This window comes from Phoenix dactylifera, chromosome 12 (assembly GCF_051530095.1).
Source record: "Phoenix dactylifera cultivar Ajwa chromosome 12, Ajwa_hap1_PhDact_Kaust_v1.1, whole genome shotgun sequence".
Lineage (NCBI taxonomy): Eukaryota > Viridiplantae > Streptophyta > Magnoliopsida > Arecales > Arecaceae > Phoenix > Phoenix dactylifera.
This window is the reverse complement of record NC_143201.1, coordinates 24,156,696-24,183,888: the sequence shown is the minus strand read 5'-3', so window position 1 is coordinate 24,183,888 and position 27,193 is coordinate 24,156,696. Positions and strand designations below refer to the sequence as shown.

At 39.4% G+C, this 27,193-nt stretch overlaps 2 protein-coding genes across 2 annotated transcripts; one reads left to right on the top strand and one right to left on the bottom strand.

Moving 5' to 3' along the window:
• The first annotated feature begins 4,641 nt into the window (after nucleotides 1-4,641).
• LOC103698257 (persulfide dioxygenase ETHE1 homolog, mitochondrial-like) lies at nucleotides 4,642-12,453 on the top strand. The gene is made up of 9 exons (XM_008780281.6): nucleotides 4,642-5,063; nucleotides 8,481-8,609; nucleotides 8,800-8,907; nucleotides 9,362-9,496; nucleotides 11,351-11,392; nucleotides 11,488-11,547; nucleotides 11,622-11,675; nucleotides 11,896-11,920; nucleotides 12,035-12,453. The coding sequence occupies exons 1-9, from the start codon at nucleotides 4,794-4,796 to the stop codon at nucleotides 12,121-12,123; spliced, it is 912 nt and encodes a 303-aa protein (XP_008778503.3). The 5' UTR covers nucleotides 4,642-4,793; the 3' UTR covers nucleotides 12,124-12,453.
• A 1,106-nt stretch (nucleotides 12,454-13,559) lies between these two features.
• LOC103698460 (aspartyl protease family protein 2-like) lies at nucleotides 13,560-16,013 on the bottom strand. The gene has a single exon (XM_008780515.6). It carries the CDS (start codon nucleotides 15,755-15,757, stop codon nucleotides 14,048-14,050), a length of 1,710 nt encoding a protein of 569 aa, XP_008778737.3. The 5' UTR covers nucleotides 15,758-16,013; the 3' UTR covers nucleotides 13,560-14,047.
• Between the last annotated feature and the right edge of the window lie 11,180 nt (nucleotides 16,014-27,193).

The window sequence follows — 27,193 nt, the reverse complement described above, 5'->3', positions numbered from 1 at the left end:
TGCGAGATATTTTATATTATATGGCTCGGTTATCATTTGAGTTTCTAATGCTCCATATCTTGAATCCTTGGTGTACTGGGGAGGGGACCATGACAGTTTGCTTGAGTGCATGGGAATAGAACCCTTATATTAATGCAAATCCTTCAATTAATTATTTTATGTTTATTGTTAGTAATGTAAATTAAGGAGGTATCCTTGCATTAAGTGCTTGTATGGAGATTAGCCATTACAACTTTTACTTTGTGTCAAATACATAATTTTTCCTATAATTACAACGGGAAAAGCGGTGATGCATGACTAGAATTCATTAAAAAAAGAAACATTTACAAATTTGATGAAAACTTAAATGTTATTTATTTATCCCTTTTTTAAGGGATGCAAAGGTTCATTTTATAGGCATGAAGAGAAGTTCGGTAATTACTTGACATGCTGTTAGATTTCCTGGCTAGTTGTATGACCTTTCAAAGTTTTAACAAACCAAAAATATGAAATAACCTTATATAAACTTTACCATATGTGTTGTATTAAAAGCATTTTATCCCAAAATGATGATTATGTCGAACCTTTTAAGCGATATTAGCAAGTATTAGTAGAGCTATTGTTGTGAAGGGAAACCTCTGGCAGTTTGTTATAACTGACGTAAATTTTAGCAATATTCTGTGAGGTGTTTGGTAATTGCACCAGCCTTTTTTTTTTCCCTCCAAGTTAATCCAGATTGGAGTTTCTGAAATATTTGCTTCTCAGGTCAGTCTCAACCATAATATCTAAACCAAGTATGAGATATTCAATAGCATCTCAGAATTGTTTTGTCCCACTGAGATTTCTAATCTTCAACCTAATTCTGACTTCGACAAGTTCTTGACTTGACTAAAGGTAATGGCTTCCAAATTCAGAGGTTCTCATTTATTGTCATGAGCATGCATTCAATGGGATGGGGGAATGATGTGAAAGAAAAAAAGAGAAACAAAAAACATAAAGGAGGAAGGGGGGAAGGAATAAAGCTCACCCAATTATTTATGTCATGCCAAGCTTGGTTAGGTGAGGTAGGAGCCCATCAGCATGTTTGGTAAATTTTGCTACTGCAACTAGCGAAAGTGATTCCTTTTTTAAAGGAAAAGGAACAGAACAGAAAAGAAAAAAACAACAGTAAACATGAATTGATATATTAATTTCCCCACTCAAGTTTGGTCCTATACGTTTTGTTTGTTTCCACATCCAAGTGAAGATTGTGCAACAATACTACATAAATGGGAGAACTGAAAGCAGCATGGACTCCCTGCGAGTCCAAAACTATATTCATTACTTTGCTATCTTCTGAATGCACACAAAAATATCTGAAGACTTTAATATGTCATCTTCCTTGCTCCCAAAAGCTATCAAATCCACCCATATGGCATCAGGGCAAGGTATCACTAATGTTGGGTTTGTATCATACCTGAGTTGAGAAAGGCAGCAAGGGCAGCCAATTTAGGCTTGGAAAGAAATACCTATGGACGCCATGCACATGCATCAGGAAGAGAGAATTGTCCCCATGCACTTTGCTCAGTATATCCAATACCAATGATAAACAAGCAAATAGATTAATAGCTGATTTTTAGTTGTCTGATACTATATCTACAATTCTTTGAATGTTAGCTGAAAAAAGGATTTTGATTCTAGACTCCTTAGATCAGGTTCTGTAAATTACCATATCAGATCTTAATCTTGACTCACACATGAAACTGCACACAAAATGAATATACCAAAGCTTTTAATACACATATATATGTATATGATTGAGAGTACAAGAAGGATATGTGGTAAAAGGATTTCTGAATTGTGCTGTTTGAAAGGTCATATTGCAGGTGCGCATTGCTAAGAGGGGGAAAAATTGTTAGCTCAAGGAAAACTCGAGCACAAAGCGCATAAAAGCAACTTCACAAAAATAATTTTCAAAAAGGTATTCCAGTTCCTTTGTTGTACGACTCTGTGGAGGGCTGCAGACTCAGATGAAATAAAACGAAGCATGAAAAGATTGTCACCAACAATAGCTTGTGGATAGGCCTGTTAACGAGCCCGAGCCTGGGAGGTTTGGGCTCGGCTCGTTTCACAGAATCTTGGGCTCGGGCTCGGGCTCGGGCTCGGTACCGAGCTCTGTATTGGGCTCGGGCTCGGGCTCGTTTGGCACATCAAAGGCTCGGGCTTGAGCTCGTAAAGCCCGTTTCAATTACAAGCCCGAGCCCAAGCCCGGGAGTCCTGGGGATCGGGATTGGGCGAGCGGGAGAGAGGGTGGAGGGGTGGACGAGGTGGAGGAGGGAGAGACGGGGGCAAGTGGCGGCGAGGGCAAGGAGGGAGGCGTCGTCGACGAACTCGAAGTAGTGGGGCTATGGGGGTTGAAGACGCCGGGGGCGAGGAGGTGGCAGAGGTTGGGGCAGGCAGCGGCGATGGCAGCGAGCTCGGAGGCGCGGAAGCCCTCGGTGGAGGAGGTAGAGGCGGGCGAGGGAGGCGGCGGCGGTGGGGTGGGCCTAGAGGACGGAGGAGGTCGAGGCGGGCGAGGGAGGCAGTCGGTCCAGGGGGCGGAGGCGGGGCGGCGGAGAGGGTCCTGGGCCTGGGGGATCTGGAGGAGGTCGTCGAGGGAGGCGTGGAGGAGGTCGATCCGGGCGAGGCGGGGCGGCGGAGAGGGTCCTGGGGGATCTGAGCTTGGGGGCGCGGAAGCCCTCGGCGACGACGTCGAGGGAGGCGTGGAGGAGGTCGATCCGAGCGAGGCGGGGCGGCGGAGAGGGTCCTGGGAAATCCGAGCTCGGAGGTGCGGAAGCCCTCGGCGACGACGTCGAGGGAGGCGTGGAGGAGGTCGTCGGGACCCTCGGGGGAGGCGGGTTGAGAGCAATTTTCAGAGAAGAGGGGTGGCCGGGTGGGGTGGGGGGATCGGGGGGGAGGGTCAAAAATGGTTTGAGTCACGAGCGTGGGTGGGGTGGGGTGGGTTGGGTTGGGGGGTGGGGGTGGTGGTGGTGGTGTCACGAGCCCGTTTGGGCTCGTGAGCTGCTCGGGCTCGGGCTCGGGCTTGAGCTCGAGTTTAAACGGGCTTTATTTTGGGCTCGGGCTCGGGCTCGTTTGACTAACGAGCCGAGCTCGAGCCGAGCTTTTACCGGGCCGAGCCCGAGCCGGGCCCGAGCAGCTCGGCTCGTTAACAGGCCTACTTGTGGAGTTTGCCATCCATTAATCCGGTGAAACTAATGCCAAAATATAGTCCTTCAAAACACATAAACTTAGTCTTTGATCAACATTACCGTCAAGCTAGATGGCTCTTGTATCGCAGCTGGAACCATGAATGGTACTTCTCTGCATACTTTTCTTTTAGGATCCATTTGGTACATGGAAAGAATTTCTTCTTGCTGGAATATTATTTTTGAAAAGATGATACCTGAGTGTATAATGCGTTTGTGTATGCTTGGTTAATTATAGAAAAGTAGCACATTTCAAAATAACTTATGTTTGATTGAGCATTTATTTTTTTAGGAAAATTATGTAAAATATCTGTTATGCGCTCAATAAAGAGAAAGACTTTATCCCACTTTATCTAAAAGCTTATGAGTACTTTAGAAAAAAAAATTACCATGATTTACGGCCGGTGGGAATTGGACTTTTCCTATCCCACATAGATTTTTCTTTTTCATAAAATATAGAAATCTTATTCCTATAGAAAAGTTATTTTTCTGTCTCCCTTCTTTAAAAACTCCAACTAAATACAAGCCATTTATTCAATTTCTCATTGACCACGCTTTTTCTTCTCATTTTTCTGTAAACCAAACGAGTCCTTAAAGATGCTGCAGTTTGCTTCTCATCAGTTCATAGAGTGTAAGCCTGTCGAGCAAACCATTGCTTGGCTTAGACTGCATCTGAATTATTTTTGATGACAATAATGATATAAGCTCCACCAATCGTATTTCCAAAAAGATCAAAAACTATTTGTGTCGGTCGTTTAGGATATCATACCTCCAAAATATCAAAATTCAGCAGTACTTGCTAGGCTATAGTCCAATTTGTAATTTAATGTATCAACTCATACACCAGGCTCGTATCCGTCGGCCTATAGATTCCACAGCGAGGTTGGTTGTGCATCAAGACAAACCATATATAGGGAACACGTGTGCTAGCATCTAAAAAATGGATTTGACTTAGACTCCAACCCTTCGAAATGGATACAACCTGATATGATCAACTTGGGTTGAAGGGTTGGATCCAGGGATCCATTTCCTATCCCAGTCAGCATCAACAATTTGGAGAATGAGGACAAATTGCCACGTCAAATTCCAGACTCACAAACAAATCAATCAACCTTGTCTTAGAAAAGGACCCACCATCTATCACTACTCTTGGCCATACGAAAGCTTTCATTAGAGAGAGAGAGGAAATCAAAAAGGAATATGCCCCTTAATTTCATCAATAATATCCTAAGCCTATGTCTATTAACGAGAAACAATCTTTTCTAAATCATGTCACAAGGTACATTTTATTCCACCAAGAGGAGTTCCTATAGTTTGTGAATATGTGCAGGTAAGCCCACATTTGCCTTAGAACTAGGCCTGGACAGGGTTCGGCCCATTGACACCACCACGGCCCATCTCCTTGGATTTGTTCCTCGAACCATCCGTCGTCGCCAGCAAGACGATCGAAACCTCCAATCTATCACCAAAAAAGCGAAAAAATAAACCCGACTCCGCCGGAAAAGTTAAACTACGAGGACGCCGCGACGGAGCCCTCGACGCCACGTACCGGATAAAAACAAGAACGAATAAGATCCATCATCCGGAAATATGCTGCTGCCTCGTATTAATCATCGCCTCCTCCTCCTCCGCCACCTTTCCTCTCCCCCGCCCTTCCTCTCCTCCCCCTCCTCCTCTCCTTCGAGGTTCCTGTCCTCTTCTAAGCCCCCCTCGCCGGCATCGAACCTCCGATCCGGAGTAATGACGGGTCCCATGGGGGTGCAGCCACCGAAGCTCGTCTTCCGCCAGCTGTTCGAGAAGGAGTCCTCCACCTACACCTACCTGCTCGCCGACGTCGCCCACCCCGACAAGCCCGCTCTGGTGAGGCCGCCGCCATGACCTTTCCTTCCCTTATTTAGAATGGTCCGACTGTTCCCGCAGATATTCTTTCAAGAAAGCACAATCTATCTGGCGCATTTATTGCGGTTGATTTCGTTCTTTTATTTTTTTCCCCGAAATAATTTTGATTCTTAGATTATAACATTATTTGGCTGTAGTCGCCACACGCTCCGCCTAAGTGTTTAAATTTGATTTCGGAGTTTTTCTTGGATTTCTATTACCTCTTGTTCTTGAGAGTAAAATGTTTTCGATGTGGAGGTCTGATAAATTTATCCTGTTTCAGGTTTACCCTGTCATATAAATCGGAGAGATTTTGTGTCAAAATTTTTAATTGTTTTAAATCGTTGTTGTAGGTGGGCTAGGGATCCCCACATTGAAATAGTTTTTGCATGCATTGAATATTCTGAAGTGCTTTCGTGATTTGTGGTAGCTTGTATGTTATCTTAGAATCAATCCCACTGAATGTCCTAGGTCCATGCTCAGTGACCAGGTTGCCGGCTGTTAAATTGCCTTCACAGTTTATATGAAAGTGAGGCACCATTCTGCACCTGCACTACTTTTTCTCCATTATGTTAGAGGAGTTTGTCCTCTATTTCCTAGGGTTTGGGGTTTTTATGATGATGGTACTTGACTATTATAGTAAAGTGATTTGGGAGAAAGCAGTTTATAAGAGGGATAAACTTTTCCTAGATTATTTCGACATCAATATCTCCTACCTATGATGAGAAAGAATCAAATATATTCTCCACTTTGCTTCTTTTTATTGACTCCAATTTTGAACGTAGTGGAAGATTATTGTTGCCGTGCTTCAGCTGTGCATGAAGCAGGGAAACTACTCTATGAACGCATCTTGATTTTTTCCCCCTCTTGGATGATTTACCAATTCATTTGACCTTAGATCACCAACCTGAATGACACTTTGCTTCGTAGAGCATAACTGGGATCAGATGAATCAATCTCTTATATTTGGATAACGAACTGTAAAAATTTGATGGGATTGTTTAAAGTGATGAAAATTGTTAGTTTTCTTAATTGAATTGTGGTAGGGTCTAGTTGAACTCTTAATCTTTGTATTTTTCCACGTTTATGTCTAGCAGAAAGTATACCTTTATTTATGTATTAATAGAATATAAAATGCAGTCTCATTCAAAATTCTGTTTTCATTTCAACAATCAACTTTTGGGGCTTGGTTCATGATCGGAATCGGGATCCAAATGGATCGGAACAGAAACTAAAATGCTGACATATTTGCTTCATGACACTAGAATTAGAATTGGAAGCAGAATGGTTTTTGAATACTAGGAGAGGGTAGGGATTAGATTTTGGGGGACTACAAGTTGAGACCACAATGGTGGAGTGTGGCAAAGAAAAGGGACGAGGAAAATGGCTATGCAAAGCATGGTAGAGGAGTTAAGCAAGCCATATATTTGATGAATTGCTTGAGAGAGATAAGAAAAAGTCATCATTACATCAAGAGCAAGCATGGCCATGCCTTAGAGTGGATGTTGTGGTGGTGGAGCGAGGCGATGAGGTGGGAGGTATTTGGTCAAGAGTGGCGATATCGATCTCAGCCAAAGAGCAGTGGAGCGGACAGCAGTGGCAGCGGTGGAAGAGTTGGAGGAGGCTGCAAGGGAGATGTTGTGGAGGAGCATTGAGCATCGGTGGAACCATGCTACAATGAAGATGTGGCTGTGCTGGTATAGGCAAAGGGAAGACATAGCATTTTGGTGTCCGGTGCTTTGAAGTCGTGAAGTGGAGTAGCATGCGACCTAGTTCAGCATGTAGTCTAGTTCAACCAAACCGAACTGCTCAACAGGGCGGTCGCATGGGTCGCATCAATAGATGATGGGTGCTAGGAGTTTCAAATTTTATTAAATGCATTTGAGGTTGGGCTAGTAGTTGTTTGGGCTTGCGGAGTGTATTTTGGGCTTTGTTTAAGTTGCTTTTGTCCTATGTTTGACTGGGGGTTGTTTGTTTGTTCTGATTGGGTTTTGTACTGTATGGTTGTCTAAGTTTGGGCTTCCTGTATCCCCCTTCTCTATTCGTTTTCTCCTATTTTGTTATGCTTTCTCCTGTCTTGTCTTTAGCCCATTCTTCATTTTGTTTGTCAATGAAATGTTGTGGTGGGTTCCACTTTTTGCCAAAAAAAGTTACAATGACGAACATGGTTATCAATTGAGACAATGCTTGCAACTCTCACCTGACAAGCTGAATGGCACCTTGTGTGAGCATTATGGAGATGACACATATAGGTTGATGGACTTAGCAAAACAATCGACAGATACTTGACTCTCTCTAATGTCCAAGTGCATGCCTGAGCTGAAAAAATGGATGAGTTCTATCATGACAACCATTAGGAGTGTTTTATCTACTACTCATGTCACCTCCTAGTAGCGAAAAGAGTTGGAATTAAATTGTGCCATGTGAACAAAGAATGCTAGATCATCCACAGACAAATACGAGAATTGGTGAGGTTCCATTTCCACTTACAGGGTCCTCCCTGAAATTTGAGTTTCTTAGTCCATCTAAGATGTGGATATAGATGGCTGCCATTTATCCAGCAATAATTGATAAATAGTTTTTGCCTTGTACAGCATGAAAATGCCTTGCTGAACCGAATATAGCTGCAATCTACTCAATAGTCTCTATCATATGGCCTCTTTTTGAGTGGACATCACCTTTCACATGAATTTTAGCAGATGGAAGTGATTATATGGCTGAGAGGGATAGATTTGAGGTTGGGATTTGAGATTGGCTTCCAATACAAATATTCATGTCTTATGTTGATTTGTCTTTGGCCCTATTACTTGAGAACTGGTGAGGAACTCAAGATCAAGACTCATCTAGATACGTATAGGCATGTTTATAGGCACATAAAATAGATGAAGCTTAGATTCATATTGAAAGATATGATGGTTAATTATATACTCGATTTATTCTTCTTTCTTTTTGCTATCTTAATATGCGATGGCTGGTTAAATTGTATTTAAGAAGTGAAGGTCTATTTTCAAGTTTCTATCAATGGAGCTATCGACTTGAGTATTACTGAAGTATATGAGAACTGAATGAACTCAAAACTTAAACCCCTTTCTGTACTGGTCCTACTATTTTGGATCATCTATGTGTTTTGTTGGCTTAAATTTTGAAAATTTTAAGTTCAAGATACTTGAAAATTTTGAACAACATATAGATGGACCGGTTTAACCTTCATCATTTTCCTCATAACTTCCTGTAATGTTGCAACTTAAATATCTGCACCTAGAAACAGATCATTCAGAGTGATTTATATGCTATATGTTTACCAGTCTATTATAGTGCTTTCTAGTCTATGTGCTTAATTATTTTCATCATTAAAGACTGATGCTGGAATGCACATCTTATAGATGAATTTTTATATAGTTGATTGATCCGGTGGATAGAACAGTTGACAGAGATCTTTCCCTTGTTAAAGACCTGGGATTGAAACTCATTTATGCTATGAATACTCATGTCCATGCTGATCATATCACAGGAACTGGCTTGATAAAGGTTAGTGACATCTTTCGCATCAGTCCTATTAATTAATCGCTTGCTTAGTAACTTGAATTATAGCAGAAATGAAGATAATTCAAGTTGGGAAGCCTTATTATATTTTTTCTTCGTAATACGTGAGACGACTCTTAATTTTTTCTTTTATTTTTCTCTGGATAACATAATGTCATGCTGTCTCAATTTGTAGGATATGGTGCCAGGTGTGAAGTCTGTCATTTCCAAAGCTAGCAATTCAAAAGCAGATCTTTTGATAGAAGCTGGGGATAAAATATGTCTTGGCAATCTATTTCTGGAGGTAGCGCCTCTTTAGTTCAATCTATTCTTATTAACTGAGTGATCACAAGGCTTAAACTTGTTCTATCCTTTGATGACTTTCAAATATGTTAATAGAACACTCTTTTCTTCTATATGAAAGTTACAATCAGCATAAAATAAATTGGGAAGGACCAAGATAATGCATGTATATGATCCGATAATTTGACAAATGACTGCATCTATCTCTATTCACTGATCATATGCAATTCATAAATGCTCAGGCTTCATTAGTGTTTCATTAATGATGCGTTTTGTTTCATTCATCAGTAAGTTAAATGATATTCTGGTGTTTCTGGCATGAAAATGATATTTCCATCAGAAATCTGTGCATTAACTAGGTAACAGTCCCCAACCCACAATAATAAACTATGATAGTACATGAACTTAACATGCTTGGGTTGCAATGATCGTGTCTCTGAAGCATATGTATGCAGGTGCGAGCTACTCCTGGTCATACTTTGGGTTGTGTTACATATGTAACAGGAGATGGGCTTGATCAACCTCATCCTAGGATGGCATTCACTGGTGACACGCTGCTTATACGTGGCTGTGGAAGGACAGATTTTCAGGTGCACATGTTTGCCATTTTTCATGTCTGGAAAAATGTAAAGATGCTACATTTCTTGGAGCATAAATTACAGATATTTTGACTGAAAAGAAAAGGATAGCATGATTATTGGATGCACAAAGGTCCTAATGCCCTGAGATTTCACAAAATTATAGTAGAGACTATTGTTTTAGGGCTTTTTGAATGAGAGTCTTGTTTGGATCATCTCTCTTGTATCTTGTCTTTTGCATTTCTATGTCATTACGTACAAATGTGAAAATGAGCACTTGAAGTTGAGCATCATTGCATGTATTCCTCTTATCATTTGTCAAATGAGGATGATAAAGTACATGTCAGAGTAAGACCCAAATGTAGATTTGACAGAAGTAGAGAGGGCATTACCATTAGATTACCCCATACAGATGTTGTGACGTTGACTTTTTGATTCTTCATCGACCATATTAAAAAATTTGCAGTCGTGGCTATTGGTTCCTTGTATTGGTTTAGAATATGATGGGACATCTTGTTAAGGAAGATTGTGCCAATAAACAGCAATACCTTGAAGTCAAGATACATGCACTGAAAGTGTCTGTGACCAGAAAGGTGCACAAATTTCAAAAAAGAAGTAATAACTGTTTGTGCACAAAGCAATGCAAAATTGTGATGAAAAGCCTCTACATTTGGTGGAAATTTAATTACCATCATCCACTCTCCTTACATTATAGGTATAAAAAATTTTCAGTATTTCAGTCAGGTTTGGGGTCATATATTTACTTTGAGTTGGGTTTGAAATCATTTGGTTATGCGCAATCATAAAAATCATTTAGTTTCTTTCGGATTATTTTCATGGTTGAGCCTTCTATTGTATGCAATCTAATGGCTTGGGAAATAGGGAAATGGCTTGGTTTTTGTAAAGCTTCTCAGGAGGATATTCTCTTCTTATGGAGAAATTTGTGGCACTTAAATAAAATTAGACGTGTTACGAGTTATTCCTTATTGTAGTACATGAAACATGCATCGATTGTCAGTAATTCCTGGAATCTTCTCCTTTCTCATCCTATATTTCACTACCTCAAGTATCACATTTCATCCACATAAAGGAAGGTGATAACGCACATGATGAATGCAAAGATATTGAACCAATCAAATGTGGATGGATGTGTGGAGTGTGGTGAAAACTAGAAGAATTCTAGATATGAGTGCACTTGAGGAAAACTAGAGTCGGAATAATAGAAGATAAACTAATGTAACCATTTGAAATGGTGTAGTTATTTGCAGCCAAGATTAATTTACAGCCCTATGTGGATGGTTGCTTGTGTTTCTGTATATGGCAAGGTCCATGGGGACGAGGATTATTATGACTATTAAGTTGTCATCATACTAATGTGTAAGGTTTGTTCATCATACTTGTCATTATGACTATTAAGTTGTATAATTATAGTGATATTATGCCGCCAAAGCCTCATATTCTGTTTCAAATGATAATTTCATCGTAATGCCAAGAGCGATGGTAACCAGATACCAATGCATGTGATTATTATCTTGAATATGATAATATCAGCTTTAATCTATAAATTATTATGTCTTGATACTTGGGCTATTACCCCAAAAAGCGACATTAATAAGTTGGATAATTCCGCCTAGTAGGATTTTGTGCTTGTACAAGTATTGTACTTCAGAATCTCATATTTAAACATTGTGTGTTATTGGATGGGCATGCTGCTACGAAGTGTAAAACAATCTACGTAAGAAATTAGTATCAGTACTTTCAGTATTAGGTATATTATACTCTCCATGCAGCAGGAGGGAACTGGTAGAAGATATTTCTTTTGATAATTAGCAGAACACATAAAACATTTTTTTTTTTTTTTTGCAGGGCGGAAGTTCGAGTCAGCTCTATCAATCAGTTCATTCACAGGCAAGTAATTGAGATGCTGCATTTTTCTGATCATGCTTCTTACATTCAAAAGCAGTTATTATTAGTGTAATGGCTTATTGTCTGTTTGTATTCAGATATTTACATTGCCAAAGGATACTTTGGTGTATCCTGCTCATGACTACAAAGGGTTCACTGTAAGAAACACCATAACCTTCTAGCTTCATGTTCTTTTGTTCTAATGGCTTAGACCAACTTGTTCCATGTTCAGGTTAGTACTGTTGGTGAAGAGATGCTCTATAATCCTCGTCTGACAAAAGATGAGGTAAATTTTCAAGTCGATGTTCTTTTTTTACTCATATATTGGTAGTTTACAAACAATAAACTGCTTGATAAATCTGAAGAGGAATTCACTTTAGGAAACTCCTACCAGACCCATTTTAGCTGCTTTTTTTTCTGAAAAGCTCTTCTATTTCATAGAGTTATGGTTTATTGCTTTGGCCGAGTTTCTTGTAATCATTCTTTTGGTATAAATCTTTTTGCAGGAAACATTCAAGAGTATTATGGAAAGTGAGTGTTTGCAGCAATAAATACTTTAATATAGTGATTATGGATTATTATACCATATCTGGGAAATATTTGTACTCTTTTTTTACTGTTTGATTTTTCTTTTTCCTTTTCCAGATCTGAACTTGCCATATCCAAAAATGATTGACGTAGCAGTGCCTGCAAATATGGTTTGTGGACTGCAAGATCGACCAGTAAAGGCCTAACCATTCCTCTGGCTGGTCTGGCAGGTTAAAGCCCCAGAAATACCATGTGAAAGAAAATGTAGCTTCATTTGCAATCATGTATGTGTCTGCATCGTTACACTTGTATACCTGATCATTCCAAGTAGCTTCAGATATATCAAACTCCTTGTCTTAATTTTAAGTATTATCAATCGTCATGGCATGTCACTGGCCATTACCGTTCTTGATGAAGGAAATGTACAAACGGGGCATGGAAGAAATAAAAAGTTCAAGTTACGCGTATGAAAACAAACTTTTGCATCCAAAGCAACCTATGATGAGGCATATTGTCCTTGCCATCTTCATTTCTAATGTTGACCACAACATTTTTATTTCAAATACTTTTTCTTTTCAAAATTTACAGGGTGGATTCTTGTGTGATCATAAACTGCAAATTGATCCTGATGAACTTTATATTACTGACAATAATCAGTCGTATAAGTTTATTTATTTTTTGAAAGAAGAGGAAGAGATATGTTGGTTTGGTCGGAGAACACGGGAGAAATGGTCTTAGATGCTTGGTCAGCAGTCAGAAGAACAGGATGGAAGAGGAAGATGCACTTATCACAGATTAGAGGGAAGGAGAAGGAAGAATAATAGGTCAGTAGCATTTGGATTCACAGCAGATGAAGGGTCATTGGAAATCATAGGACTGGATCGCAGTTTAAATGGTCCAGTATGTGTGTGACAGGGAGGAGGAAATAATTACCAAACTCAGCTGAATTATGGGAAGGGAAAACCAAGAGTGTTCCATTAAAAAAAAAAAAAAAAAATCCCAGAATGTAGGGGTTTCTTGAACTCTTTTGAAATGAGAGCATGAAAAATTGTGGAGAAGTATTCAATTTGGATATGTAGATTGTAAGAAGAATATGTAGGATAGCATGAAGAAAGCATCCAAATGAACACGTTAACCCCTCAGCTCATTCATTGACCAAACGTGCGAGCAGCAAAGAAGAGTTGGCACATAAAAGATATCAAAAATATTAGTTGTTCGCAAGGCTGAACGACCAAGGCTACATATAAATTTCAAACCATCAAACATGAAACCAGAATTGCCTGAGACTTAACAGGGACATACACGATTTCCTTGTGCTCCATATGAGATCTATGAGTCGAATAATTTCATCCTTGGTATGTCATTGTTTTCATCATTCAACATTCCACAATACCTGCTGCTGCTGGAAGCATAAAGTCTAATCCGCTGAAGGAGGTTTGCTAGATACAACAAATGGCATGAGTCGAGCAATAAATGCTGGTTTCATACGGCACCAAAGACTAACGACTTTGAAGATTATTGGTTATGAGCATCCAATAATACTATAAGGATCATCTTAGGTATAACAAAAACAAGAAGCCGAACAGCTGAAAGTCTAAAGAACTAGCCCATTCCAAATGCTTGAAAAAAAAAATATCAGGAATTTTTAGACCCAGCCGAGGAAAAAAAAAAAGCCTTGAATTTTCTTTCTTACATTTATCAAAAGGGAATTGCAAGCATCAATTCCCATAAACCAAACTGAAATTGTTTCTGTGCAACAAGTATTTCAGCATCTTATAATAATCTACCATTACAAGAGCACACCAAAATCAAAAAAAAAAAAAAAAAGGTGAGGAGAAAGGGAAGAAAAAAAATGGATATGACACACTGTTTAGCTTTTTCTTTACCTCTTCTTTGAGAGGTAACAAAACTCCCATTACCTCCTCAGAAACCCAAAATTCTTGCAGTCTAATTATCCTTTGCATCTATCTACCTGTAGAAAACCAGTATGGATGGATCATTTTCCCACTCACATCAAAATGAGGACTGTTCAATTGATTCCCTGCAATCTAATAGTGCCGAGAATTGCGACACTCGAGCACAGCTCATCGGCGCAAATCCTTCCCTCCAATCTAATGGAGCAGAGAATTGCTACACTTGAGCGCACCTCATCGGCGCAAATCCCAGCCGGGACTTCTTCATGTCATACATGATATGGAAGTTCTGCTGCAGATAATTGCCCAGTATCGACAGCGACGACCGCGGCGTGCCGAGGATGGCGAGGCAGACGACCTCATCCGGGTCCACCCGGATGAAGTAATTCTCCACCGGGAAGTTCCACACCGCCCCGTCGGCGAACCGGATCGCGAACCCCGGCATCTCCACCTTCTCGACGCCGGACACATTGTAGCAAGGACTCAATATCGGGAAGTCCTCCACCACCGGATACTTCTTCACCTTGCCGACGAAGGCCTCTTTGATCACTCGGTAGGCCGGGTCGGCGAAGTAGCTCAGCGTCGTGCCGGAGTCGACGATGGTCCCACCGGCCCCCTCCGGCGAGAATTCCCACGTCTGTGGAGGGATATGCAGCGCCTCCCCACCGACGAGAATCTCCTTTACCTGGACGTAGTAGAAGGTGTCGGCCGGGCTGTCCTCTTTACCCGGAGTGTCGACGAAGGAGGTGTAGTTGAGATCGGGGTGGCTGAGAAGGTTGCGGTCCTCGCCGAAGATGAGCTTGCTGGAGACGGTGAGGTCGCTGTTCCGGTCGACGAGGCAGTAGGAGAAGGTGTGGCCATAGAGGGAGCGGAGCTGGGAGGAGAAGGAGAGGGGCCCGCGGCCGAGGCCGAGGAGGCCCGCGGCGCCGTGGAAGAGGCCCCGGTTCCAGTGGCCGCACCCGAACATGACGCCGTCGACGCGGCGGAACTCGGCGCCGGCGCCGTCGGCGGAGGTGAGGTTGATGGTGAAGGTCTCGAGGGCGAGGTCGCCGGTGGTGTTAGAACGGTCGCCGTACCAGTAGTAGTAGGGGCAGGCCTGGTCGCCGGAGCGGCAGGGCCACGGGTGCGAGACGAGGCCGCAGCGGTGGTCGGCGCAGCTCACGTTGCGGTAGGTGGAGGAGGCGGCGGGGTCGTAGACGGGGCCGTGCTGCTCGAAGCAGTCGCGGCACGGCAGGCATTGGATCCAGTTCAGGTCGCTGCCGGTGTCTAGGATCAAGGAGTAGTGCCGCGGCGGCGTGCCGACGAACACGTCCATGAAGTACTCGCCGGAGCCGAGAGCGACGCCGGATTCCAGGGTGGCCATCAGCCGCCCCGCGAGCTCCGGCGGCGCCGAGGCTGCCATTTTTTCTTCCAATTCGGAGGTGATCGAGCGGTGACCGGTCTTGCCGGCGGTCGTCCCCAGGCGGGAGCTGGTGTTCTGGTTCTTCTTCTCCACAATCCTCCTGAAAAGCGTGCGGATTCTTGAAAGGTCTCTATGGGAGGAGTTCAGGAGAGATTCTTTTTGAGTCCACTCGGCGGCACCGGGGTCCTTAGCCGATCGGTGCTTGAGGTAGAGCTTCAAGGTCGATGAGGCCGGCGCGGCCCTCTCCTTCCGAGGCTCGTCGTCGTCTTCATTGTCGCCGTCGATGGAGTCGCCGTGGCGGTATTCGCCAGAGGGGCTGGCGGGGTCGAGGTTGTGATTGCAGCGGGATCCATCCGATGAGGTGACCGCGTTGAAGCTGAGGTGGCTCGGCAATTCGATGCCGGGGAGCAGAGAATTATTGGAGCTGCTCCAGCTGAAGAGAGAAGCTGAGGAGGGACAGGGATGGAGAAGACAGCACAAGAGGAGAGCCAAGAAGATGGGAACTCTACTATTGGGAGAAGCCATTTCTACAGCCTCTCCTTCATGAAACTAATAGCTAAACAGTTATAGCAAGGTTAAAAGGACTCTAGAGAAGAGAGGAGAAGGGAAGAAGAGAAAGGGAATGGAGGGAGATCGGCGATTTGTTTGGTTTTCTCGACAAAAAGGAAGAGAGGATCGATGAACAAAGGAAGGAGGCGTTTTATATTAGCCTGCTTCCTATTAGAACTCTTCAAATCAAATTGAGATGGGTTTGGAATTGAGATCGTGGAAAAACGCGGTTTGTTCTGAGATAGGGAGGAACGGGAAGGAACACCAGCTTATTATTTTACTTATTTTACTATTTTTTATCGTTATTATAGGTTTCATCCTTTGTCCTTTTCTTTTTTTTGTTTACTTTTTCTAAGTAACAACAGCAAGAGCCGTGTTTGCCTGGTCTTAGCTACTAATGTCCACATAGCATGGTTTCATGACTACTTTTTAACTCGCTTTTTAATCCTTTCGACTTCTCTACTTTCTCGCACAGACAAAAGCAGTTGGATTGGAAAAGAATATATTTAATATCCAATTATTAAGTTGAGACCAACAAACTAATACGTAGCACAATTCAATGGGAGATAGATAGAAGGGATCCAGGAAGGAAGGACTTCCCAGTGTGAGTTGAACCGCGGAGCTACTTTACGGGTATTCTAACACCCCCCCCCGTGCAAGACAAAGCTGTTCGGAGTTGAAAATTTTTGCCATTAATGCTACGGTTCATAGAGTTCAGGAGGAACAATGGAAGCAGGCTCTGGTTCCTCGTGTTCTTCCCTTTATAACGTGTGCTGGCTGGGCCACATGGCGACCGGTCAAAAAAATAGTATTGAACACGGAAAATGGTGGCCTTTTCGTTGGGTCAAACGTCGCGCTGACTGCGGCCGGTGGTTGAACTCCCCCCGCTGCCGCGCCCACCCACCTCCAACGCCAGCGCGCGGAAGGCCGGAGTTGCATTTAATGGTTGCCAAACGATCCGTTAATCGTTTGAAGTCATCCAATAGGCGCAAGATGATGACTCTGAAATCTTCTTGGATCTTTGGGTCTCGCACAAGAATTTATTGTGATGCTGCATGGACTTTCGAATCTAGTGGAGGAAATTGAAGCAATACTTAGTTTGTGTCGGCTTGTAGGTTGAGTGGGTCTCCAAAGGTGGCTGGCAGGGAACGGAAATGTATACCCCATTTTGGGCATCATCCTCCACAATGAAGTTGATTGCTGGATCATAGAAGGAGACAACAACATCTACTTTTGTTAACCATATTTGGAATTAATTAGGCTCCCAGAAAAAAGGGAAACAATGACTATGTTCTATATACTTTTAGGACATTTCTTAACAAAAATTTGGATATTTATATGTGTGTGTGTATGTTGGGCATATCTGGCTTTTTTTTCTTGACTATTTGAATCAGGGATGGTTCTAAAAAAAAGAAAAAAAGAAATAATTAATTTGAGTTGAGGATTTAACTTTTATAATCATTAGGTCCTACCACTCAAAGTTGAGAGACCTAACTCTTCATTTAATTAGAAGCTAAATGTAGTAAAATGAATTATATAATAATGGATATGAACAATTAACTTAAAGAGAATCTTGTCAAAAATCATACATAAATAAATAAAGAAAATATGGGGAGCAAGTTGAAATAAGATAAGGCGGATATAATCTTATGAAAGCTTAAGAGCATACCAAGTTAGATAAAGAGATTGACAAAGAAAAGAAATGTTGATTAATCTGAATGACAAATAATAATTCACTGGAAATCGAAGAAAATTATTGTGATTCTTCTCCTGTGGGTCACCAAAAGTGAGGAAGGAGAGTGGAATAAAATGGGAGTGGAAGTTATGCAAAGTCGCACAATATGCAAACCAGTAAGTGGGTCCATCTTCAAAACTGTACCAAAATCCAAGAGACCTGAAGGCTAAGAAGAAAAAAAAAATCCTTGTCGTTATCGGACCTCATTAGGAGAAGTCCTATACTTGCCCCAGAAGCCAATGCAATCTGTGGTGAGGTCAAGATCCAATTAGATGTCACATCGCAAGGTCAATGATATATGCGACATAGCATTGAACATTATTGCATCCATGCATTGATGGTCTTGTAAGCTCAGCATGTCAATTAGTTTCTAACAGCGCGATTTATGTAGTTAATAAAGAAATGGAGGATTGGTTAGAGATTAAAAGAAAAAAAGAAGATCAACAACAGCCACTCAAGCAACAAGCAATACTCAATAGGAATTACATCCATGCATGCATGTGAAAATATGTGCTAAGTGTTATTCATGGGGTTTTCTTATGGTCATATAATTTCCTTTTACATACATCATATGGATTGCAATCATCCATGAGATTACCATATATCTATAAATTAACCCTTTCCTACAATTGGTGCAAAGTACAATCGCATGATATGAAGCATGGTGTCTCATGCCTACTCACCTTGCATGTTGTTAAGGATGTACATTGTTTTCTCAAAAAAATGTTAAAGAAGGAATTCCTTCAAACATATGACATACAGTGCATGATGGAGGCGAATGACCGAAGTTTTGTGCCCATAGATCGCCTTCGCCTAAACAGCCCTTAATTTTCCTTTCTTGACGGATACGCAATGAACACAGATAAACATCACTGTCAAATGCGAACCATGAAATCATCTCTATAAGATGATAGTTTCTCTGGTTCATCGAAGTGCACTTACTGCCACCAAGCTACTTTTACACCGCAGAGTACGGTACCATTGTAGATAGCCACCATGTCATCCATCTCATTCATTCCTAAGTTACAACGAAACACCGTGAGTGCGATACACGGCACACCTACATTTTATGCACGTTTACCTTCGAGATGGATGATGCGGCAGTTATCTACAGTCATACCGCATCTTGCGGTGCAAAAGTTGCAACGCAGAATGCGACATAGGGTTTGTAAATTTTAAACCACGGGCTGAGAAAGCATTCCATGAATGTCAGTTTACTTCATGTAAGCATAAGACAACAACAGTATTCTGACTAGATTTGGTTGGGTATAGGGAGTCTTATCTTTTGGCTGACTTTGAATCCTAGTTAATTCTATGGTATTATCATCATTTCCGGTCCGAAATATTCCAAGTCAATTACTTGTTTTGGACGGTTACGCTAGATATACGTAGAAGCAAGAATGCATCGAGTGGAAACTTTTTATATGGTTTAGGGTGAGGAGCACATGACGCAGAGCTGGACCTTTGCGTCCATCTAAAAGCCTAGAAGTAGTTTGCCACTTGCGCCTCGTAAGGTACTCGAGGTCAGGAAAATACCAAAGATATGATGTTATGCTGATGTGTACTTGGACTTGGAGCTCATGCTTTGTGGTTTGGTACTCTTTATTTTTCATGGCCGTTAAGCATTATTTCAACAGTGAAAGTGACAACTTTGAAAGGAAATTTGTTGTCAAATCTTATAAAAATTGGCCACGTTTCTTTGAAGAACTATTTTGGGTTCCATTGCAAGCATTAATTTTTCATATCTTATTTTCAGATTGTTCCTTTTCCTTGCTAATTGACGGAGAACTGCAAACTTTTCTCGCAGTCATATTCAGATTTTCATTTCTATATTTCAATACCCTCTCCCTTGATTCTCGGTTTAGTCTATTTTCATGTATTTGTTCCTCTCAATTAGCTTAAATGGATCCATCATATGATTGTGATGGGGACATATTTTTTATGTTCATCTTAATTGCTTGAATCATTCTGGTGGTCCAAGACTTTAACCCATATCCATATGTACAAAAGATGCATTTGTGTGTGTGTGTGTGTGTGTGTGTGTGTGAGAGAGAGAGAGAGAGAGAGAGATTTAGTGCTAAAGCATGTATTAATCCAAACTCTCCATAAGCACTTTTCAAAAAATACGTTTCACTACACTTCTATACCCTATTGCGACGTACAAAGAGGATAACAAAATAAAAAGAAAAAGAGAGAATAATAAGAATACATAATATTTATGTAGCTCGGTATGTTGATTGAAGTCCATAAACAGAGATGATGCAAAAGCTTCACTATAAAAAATGGAGATCATAGAGTAAAAGGTTTTCTTTTAAATCTAATATATCTTATTTCTAGTACACTCAATTGTTCTTTTTTTGAGGTTACAAAAGATATATATAATAGAATAATTCGATTTTACTCGAATCGGTGTCCTCTAATAATCAGGTAAGTCTAGCCCATGGAGGCTCTATCTCCGCACCCTTGGCTAACTAATTGTGCAACCCAAACAAAACAACTATAATGACCAAAGGGGCTATCTCCACTTGCCCTCTACTTTGGAAAGATAGTTTTTTGTTTGCCTTTCTAAATTCAGGGCATTCTCAACAAATCTCCACCTTAACTTAAAGTTTACCAAATCAAATATATGAAACTTTTCTCACCAAAGATATATCCAAAATCATCATTAAGGTTACCTCTTTGATCATTAAATTATATTTTGCATAGTTAAAAAATCAACGGCAGCTAAACTATTATTCACACATATGTAGCATTTGCAGGCAAGTTATGAAATATATCTCATGTACAAAATTGCAACAACCGAATTAGGCTTGTCTCACAGGCTATAACTATGATAAAGAAATCAATGCCCAAGAGTCAGTATTCTTGACAAAATCACTTCAGGTAGCCCCTTATTAACGTGGTCTTCAACAAGAACTAATAGCTGCCATCGCTCACAGCATCACCATTCCAAAAGAGGACCAATTTTATTTGGTCGAACTATTTTTCTCATGTTCCAAGTGAGACCGGACGGCGGCCTACGAAGGTCAAAGAGTATTCCACTTCACATATAATGAGGTTACTAATTCTAGTTGGTATTTTCGTACAACTTTTGTCAGAGTACCGCGTAAATGGATTTTAATTTGCGTTGACGTACAAGTCTTTTGCTGCCACTCTTGACATTTTCCCCACACGTCACACATTTATCTGATGAGAATGGCCGGTGGCTGCTTAGGCCGGCACTTAGCAAGTTAAACATTAATGGCCATGGCTTAATCAATCTCCTATGGTTCAATGATATCATAAAACACTAGCATCCCTGTATAAAAAAAAGTTCAAGAAGTTTTCTACGTTTTCTTATCTTGCTGAGGTACCAATGGCACTATTTCTTCTTCAGCCTTGCTTCAAGTACAGTATATTTAGTTTTTTTTTCTTCTTTGAGCCCTTGTTTCAAGGGGGTTAAAGGTCCTGAATTTGACCTCATGTGGCAAGGAAACTTTAACCATGTCTGCCATTAACTGCCTCCAAATTGAGAGATTTCAATGCCATGGAACTTTTTGAGTTTGGTGCTGGACCTCCACCTCACGCTAAAATGAAAGCTTTTTCCTATGTCTCCGTCACCCCTTAATTTATGGATTTATTTCAGTGGTTTGTTTCGGAGTTTGAAACATTGGAGTTTTTGTTTACCAAAAGAAAAAAAAAAGAAAAAAAAGAGAACATTGGAGTTTGGAACTGGGGAAGAAAAAGTTTCGTTCCCAACAATTATACCAAACTTGCGTGGTTTCATGTGAATCTTTGGAGTTTTGACTCGAGAAATGTGGAAGGTAGAGAAAGTGATATCAACTTGTTTCATTATTTATTAAAATTGGACACTCCTTGGAAGGCGGTTTCTCTCCCACGTGATGTTGGAGTTTAATATAGTTTGCAATCGACCTCCTTTTGCTTGAGAGAGAACTGATAGGTTATATCACCTTTGAACAAGCTTGAGGACTATTTTACCGACATGTTAAAAAGGTACTCCAATCTACTGTAGGTGGCAATTGGATCGGGTCGAGCTGAGTCGGATGCATAATGGGTCCAAATTTACTGGCTTGAACCCAACTATTTTATTAAGCAAGTTAACAATTCAGATTTAAATATAATTTGTTTATTAAACAGGTAATCTAATTCAACTAAACAAATCGAATTGAATTAAACAAATTAATAGATTTTAACATATTAAATTAATAAGCTTAAACATGTTAAGTAGGTCAGATTAAATTGAATGAAAATTGGTTAAATAGGTTTTGGACAAGTTAAACGAATCGAATGATGACCTAATTCATCTATTAAAAAATCAAAATAGCTTAAACGGGTAAAAAAAATCCAACCTATTTAGTAAACGATTCTCAATAAGTTGAACCATTTACGATCTAAATCCATTTATGCCAACTCCAAAGTTGCAGATAAGATTGATGGGTCGAATCATAAATTACTACATCCAACATCTACATTAAAAAAATAATTATTTTATAAACTTCATTTTCTTTAGTTTAACTGTTAGATAAGAAACAATATGTATTGGTTGTCGTGTAGATAATTAACAAATATTCGGGGCTCTCCTAAGAATAGAATTTTGCCTTTCCTTTGAAGTAAATAAAAGATAACCCAGTCTCCGGATATCTCCAAATATATGAACTCGAATAATCCTCCAAATTATTTCAAAAAACGAATTCATAAGGATCTATTCAAATGTTCAATTTTTCTCCATGGGTTTTGACTTACATAGGGTTTTGCCTTTCCTTCGAAGTAAATAAAGGATAACCTAGTCTCTGGATATCTCCGGATATATGAACTCAAATAATTTTCCAAGTTATTCCAAAAAATGAATTCATAAGAATCTATTCAAATGTTTTTTTCTTTTCTTCATGGATTTTGACTTACATATTGTTGGCTATGTTATTGCAGTTGTACCAATATAATAAATTTTTCAACACTTTTACATATTTAGTTAAACTCGGTCTGCCCTATAGGTATGACAAGCCCACAAGCTCTCACCTACTACGCCTTAAAGCAATCTATTTTTCTCATATTAATTGAAGTACCTGGCTTCTTTCAATTTGTCGACAAGGATAAAAAATTCTACCACTTATAAATGTTTTTTTGGTTAGCATAGTACTAATAAATGCTTTTGAAAAAATATCCCATAAGATGGTAGTTTTGACAATTATTTTCTCAAAAATTAAAAATGAAAGAAATGGGCGTAAAGTAGCTTGAGATCCACTTCGATCTCTCAATGCAGCCAACGCACATCTCAAAGTCGCTAGCTTGCATCCAAAGATGATCTGCATTAATTATATCCTCAGTTAACATAAATTTAATAACATTGCTATTTTACTAATTTAGACCCTTAATTATATTTTATTTATTCTCTTCCACCTTTTTCCTTCGCTTTCTTGTAATTAGTACATAATCCTAATACAAAACTGATATAGCGAAATCTTACATTTGCAATCATCTGTTTTAAGAAACATGGTAGCTAGGGATGTGCCACCAGTAGGGTTTGATCCAGAAGCCTACCTTGAAAGCAAAGTTCCTTAGAGAGGAATGCCAACTATGGGACCCAATTAAGTTCCCTTGGCATACATCTGCAACTATTAGACAGAAAAGATGGCAAAGTCTTTCATAAATGAAACATGAGAAGAGGGAGGGGAAGAACACGTGAAACATGTACAACCTCTTAGCATACATCTGCAGTTGTTAGATTACAACTAACACTTGCAGTTCTTATCTAACAGACTCTCTACTTTCAGTAACTCATACTCTCTGTAATTACCAATTCTTTTAATAAAATCTCCCTAAGTATTAAAAAAAGAAAACATCTGCAACTGTTGGACAAGAAAGATGGCAAAATCTTTCATAATTGAAACATGAGAAGAGGGAGGGGAAGAACATGTGAAACATACACAACCTCTGAGCCTAACAAGGACTGCATTCAAAATATAAATGGTACGAAGTTACTCTTAACAGTCATAAAACAAATAACCCAAGCTAGCGCTTGATATCATGATGTATAGTTTCAGCCGTGGTGGTCCTTTGTCGGTCCACGTAAACGAGGAAGAATCCATGATTTATATATCCTCCTGCAAAACCAATAGTTTTTCTCTTCTCTTTGAGAGAGAGAAAAAAAAAAAAAGCCAAGAGTACTCAGTCAACTCACTCGAAACGCTGCCGTCCCTCCTCCATTCATGATCCGGACAGCATGCACTGGTCCTAATTCCCTGCACCAGAGAAAAACCGGTCGGGCCAATATTCTACAGTCTTCATGTTTTGGTCTGGCAATTCGTTACCGCAACTCCATATACAAACATAAACCAAAGTCGGCTTGCCAGCCAATGACGAGACCGAGACGACCCAACATCAAGATGCTGTCTTCGCCTTTTTGCAAGCTTTTCTATCTCTTTCGTTTGCCCATCTTTCCTCTGCTGCAATCCAACCCAGCTTTCCTCACCACCTTTTCTCGTATTAATAATGTTCATGGTGCCCTGCTTCTTTCTATTTCCTGTTGTTTCTTCAGGAAGCCATCCGCCTGCTCATGGCTCATGAGCAAACGCGTTTATTTCCGAACGAGTCCTTTCCATTGCGGCCACTTTCTCTCTAGTTCTTGGAGGTTTATGTGAGAAGAATTTGCACCTAAAAATTAGTATTTGTGATCTAAAATAATGAATTTAAATAAAATTCTATATCTATAGCTTTTTTTTCAAAATCAATTATAAAAAAGTTTGTATACATCAAGGTATATAGTACATAATGCTCTAAGAATGTGATTCATTCTATGTATCTATGACAATCTCATCCCCAAAGTATAATAATTCGATCTAGTCCGATCTTTCTCTAATAAGTACGGTCATTAGGGAGGCTTGATCCGAAAAACTTCTTTAACTGTCTAAAAAAAGAAATATAAGGAGAAAAATGAAAAATAAAAGAGTGCACTCTAGCAGCAAAATTTTTGGAACCGTGTATTGTGTATGGATATATCTTATAAGAGTTTATTTATAGATTATATCCGGATATGAAAAGATATATAATATTTTAGAAATAATATAATTTTTCAAAAATCAATGTTTTCTTCTGAAGACTTAAAAGAAAGGCGTCAAAAAAAAAATAATGGCTAGAATTTGGGGGAGAAGAAAAAAATTAAATTTTATTTACATTAAAACCCTAACGGTTCTTCCGCGGTGTTTCTATCGTGTTCCCTGATTCACAAGCAATCCAATTGGACCAGTTTCTTGAACACGTTAGGAGATGTAATGGAGATTTAAGGTGATGGTGATGGCTACGGTAGGCAGATGTCATTGTTCTCATCCGAAGCAACCGGCGACTTTCGTCGGGATTTGGCTGGCTTTGGTGGGCGCCGGGATTGGTGTCGGGATGGTTTCCGCGTACATTGACTTGGAAGCGTGTCTCGTATTTCTTGGAAGCACCTTCCCGGCTATTTCTACTGCTACTAATGGCCCAAGGACGCAGGCATTGCCATGTACCCAGCCCAAAATAGGCCCACTAGATCTGTCCACTTTGGATTCGTTTAATTGGTGATCCATTTCCATGACGGATGCATGCAAACTTGTTGCAGCTAGTGCTGATCATGGGCCTATTTCAAATTTGATATTTCCGTATCCAAGTCCGACCTATGATCAACTCTAACTATAACCTACTAAACTATAACCTACTAAAATGCAATATTTCGTTTGTAAGCAGGGATATTACTTAACACCATTGCACGCCAATTTAAATGAATAGATGGCGTATTAAACTTGCAAGAAACTATGGGATAGTGAGTTATGTTTAGCTAAATTTTCAACAAAATTATATGTTTTGATAATTTCTGACCTATGATCATGTTAGTGCAGCATTAAAATCTATTAATTTTTAATTTATATAAGTTTAATATGTAAGGATCATGATCAACAATATGAATTTTCAATTTAAATATTTTATCATGCAAATGAACACACTAACAAATAAAAATCGTCCATTTTTGTTGATATCATGTGTAGATTAGGGACTATAAAAATATTTGTTTTTGATTTCTAGTCATTTTTAATGATATACATCATGAATAGTGAAATGGATATTCAATTTGTGTGTTCTATTACTAATTTTAGAATTAAAAGGAGTAGATACCTTCTTTTCTTGAAAAGAGTATAGACCATCTCCAGTATCAAATCCAAAATACAATATAATAAACAGCAACAATCATAATCGATATAATGGTTAATTAGCAATTTAAGTTGGAGTCTATTCAAGGGAATAGAATGGTTATTAAAATCTTGTTCTTCATTGGCTCATGCTCTTATCACATTTGATATTTATCATAATTCATATACAATTGAAAGTTGTAATCCAAAATGCCCACAATTGAAAGATGTCATCCATGTTTGCAATACATAAGTTGGACCCAACCAAATGTTGTTGTTTCAGATCTATTTGTATGCTCGAATACTTCAACCAATGATGAGGAGAGGGTGCAAATCCAGAATGACAGTGGTAGAGCAGTAGGCTAGCCCCTTGTTGATTAATCATTAAGAAAGCATTAGGTTAGAAAGAAGGAGAAAGAAAAGTGAAAAATAGGAAAAGAATAACGGTGCAATGGGTGATCCTCATTAGTATCATCATCACTAGCAATATAACACGTTTCAAAATGCTCGCCATTATCCTTAACCAGCTCTTTCTCTCACCATCGGCTATTCAACTCTTCCTTAATTCAGCCCATGCTATTTTTAAGGTTAGCAAATACTTAGCCACCCAAGTGCATCTTTCTCTCTCTTAGTCTTACTCTCTCTCTTGAATGTCAATATTTTCTTTTATTTTTTACTTTTATAACCAACTTAGGATCAAGTGCTTTGAACAGTTTTTTAGATGGATTTAGCTTGTAAGCTACATCCATATATGTTTAGGTGGAAATCTAGGCAGATAATGGGACCTAGGAATCCTTGAATTTTTGTTTTTATAAATTCTAGAGAAATATGTAGTTGATTTTCTTTTTTACAAGCCCTCAAAACAATTTGACAATTGACTACTTTTTTGGTTATTTTAGGGCTTTTAAAAGCATTGATGAATGAACAAACATTGAATTCATTGCATTCTTGTGACATATGCTTTTAAAAAAAGTTTCTTTTTGGCATGTATATCTTTATAAATATTTAAAATTGTATGTATGCCTTTGTTTTTTTATTTAGATATACACATTTATAAATTATTTTTTATTGCATGTCTAACCTCATCGTTATAGTCTACTCGATAATGTTAGTTTAACTAGTATTTTCAGTAAAAAAAAATTAAATATATATCCTTATAAATATATGAAATCATATATATATCCTAGAAAATTTATTATTTGTATATATCTTTATAAATTATTTTTTTACATATCTATTTTTATTGTGTTATGGATATTTTGGTTATTTTAATTTTAAATAGCTCATTCCTTGATAATATTGAATGACATAGTGTTCGTGCAGATGGAAAAAAAAAATAATTTGTTGAGATATACGTGAAAATAATTATAGATGAAAATCCTGTAGCCCTCGAAGGCCAGGTAGGCCCGTCATCATCATTATTGTGAACATTATAATTGTGGACATTAAGATTTAGGGAGAGTTGGCACTTTTCCTTTTTTTTTTTTTCTTGTCCTTCAAAAGACGACCGTTGGGAGCGCG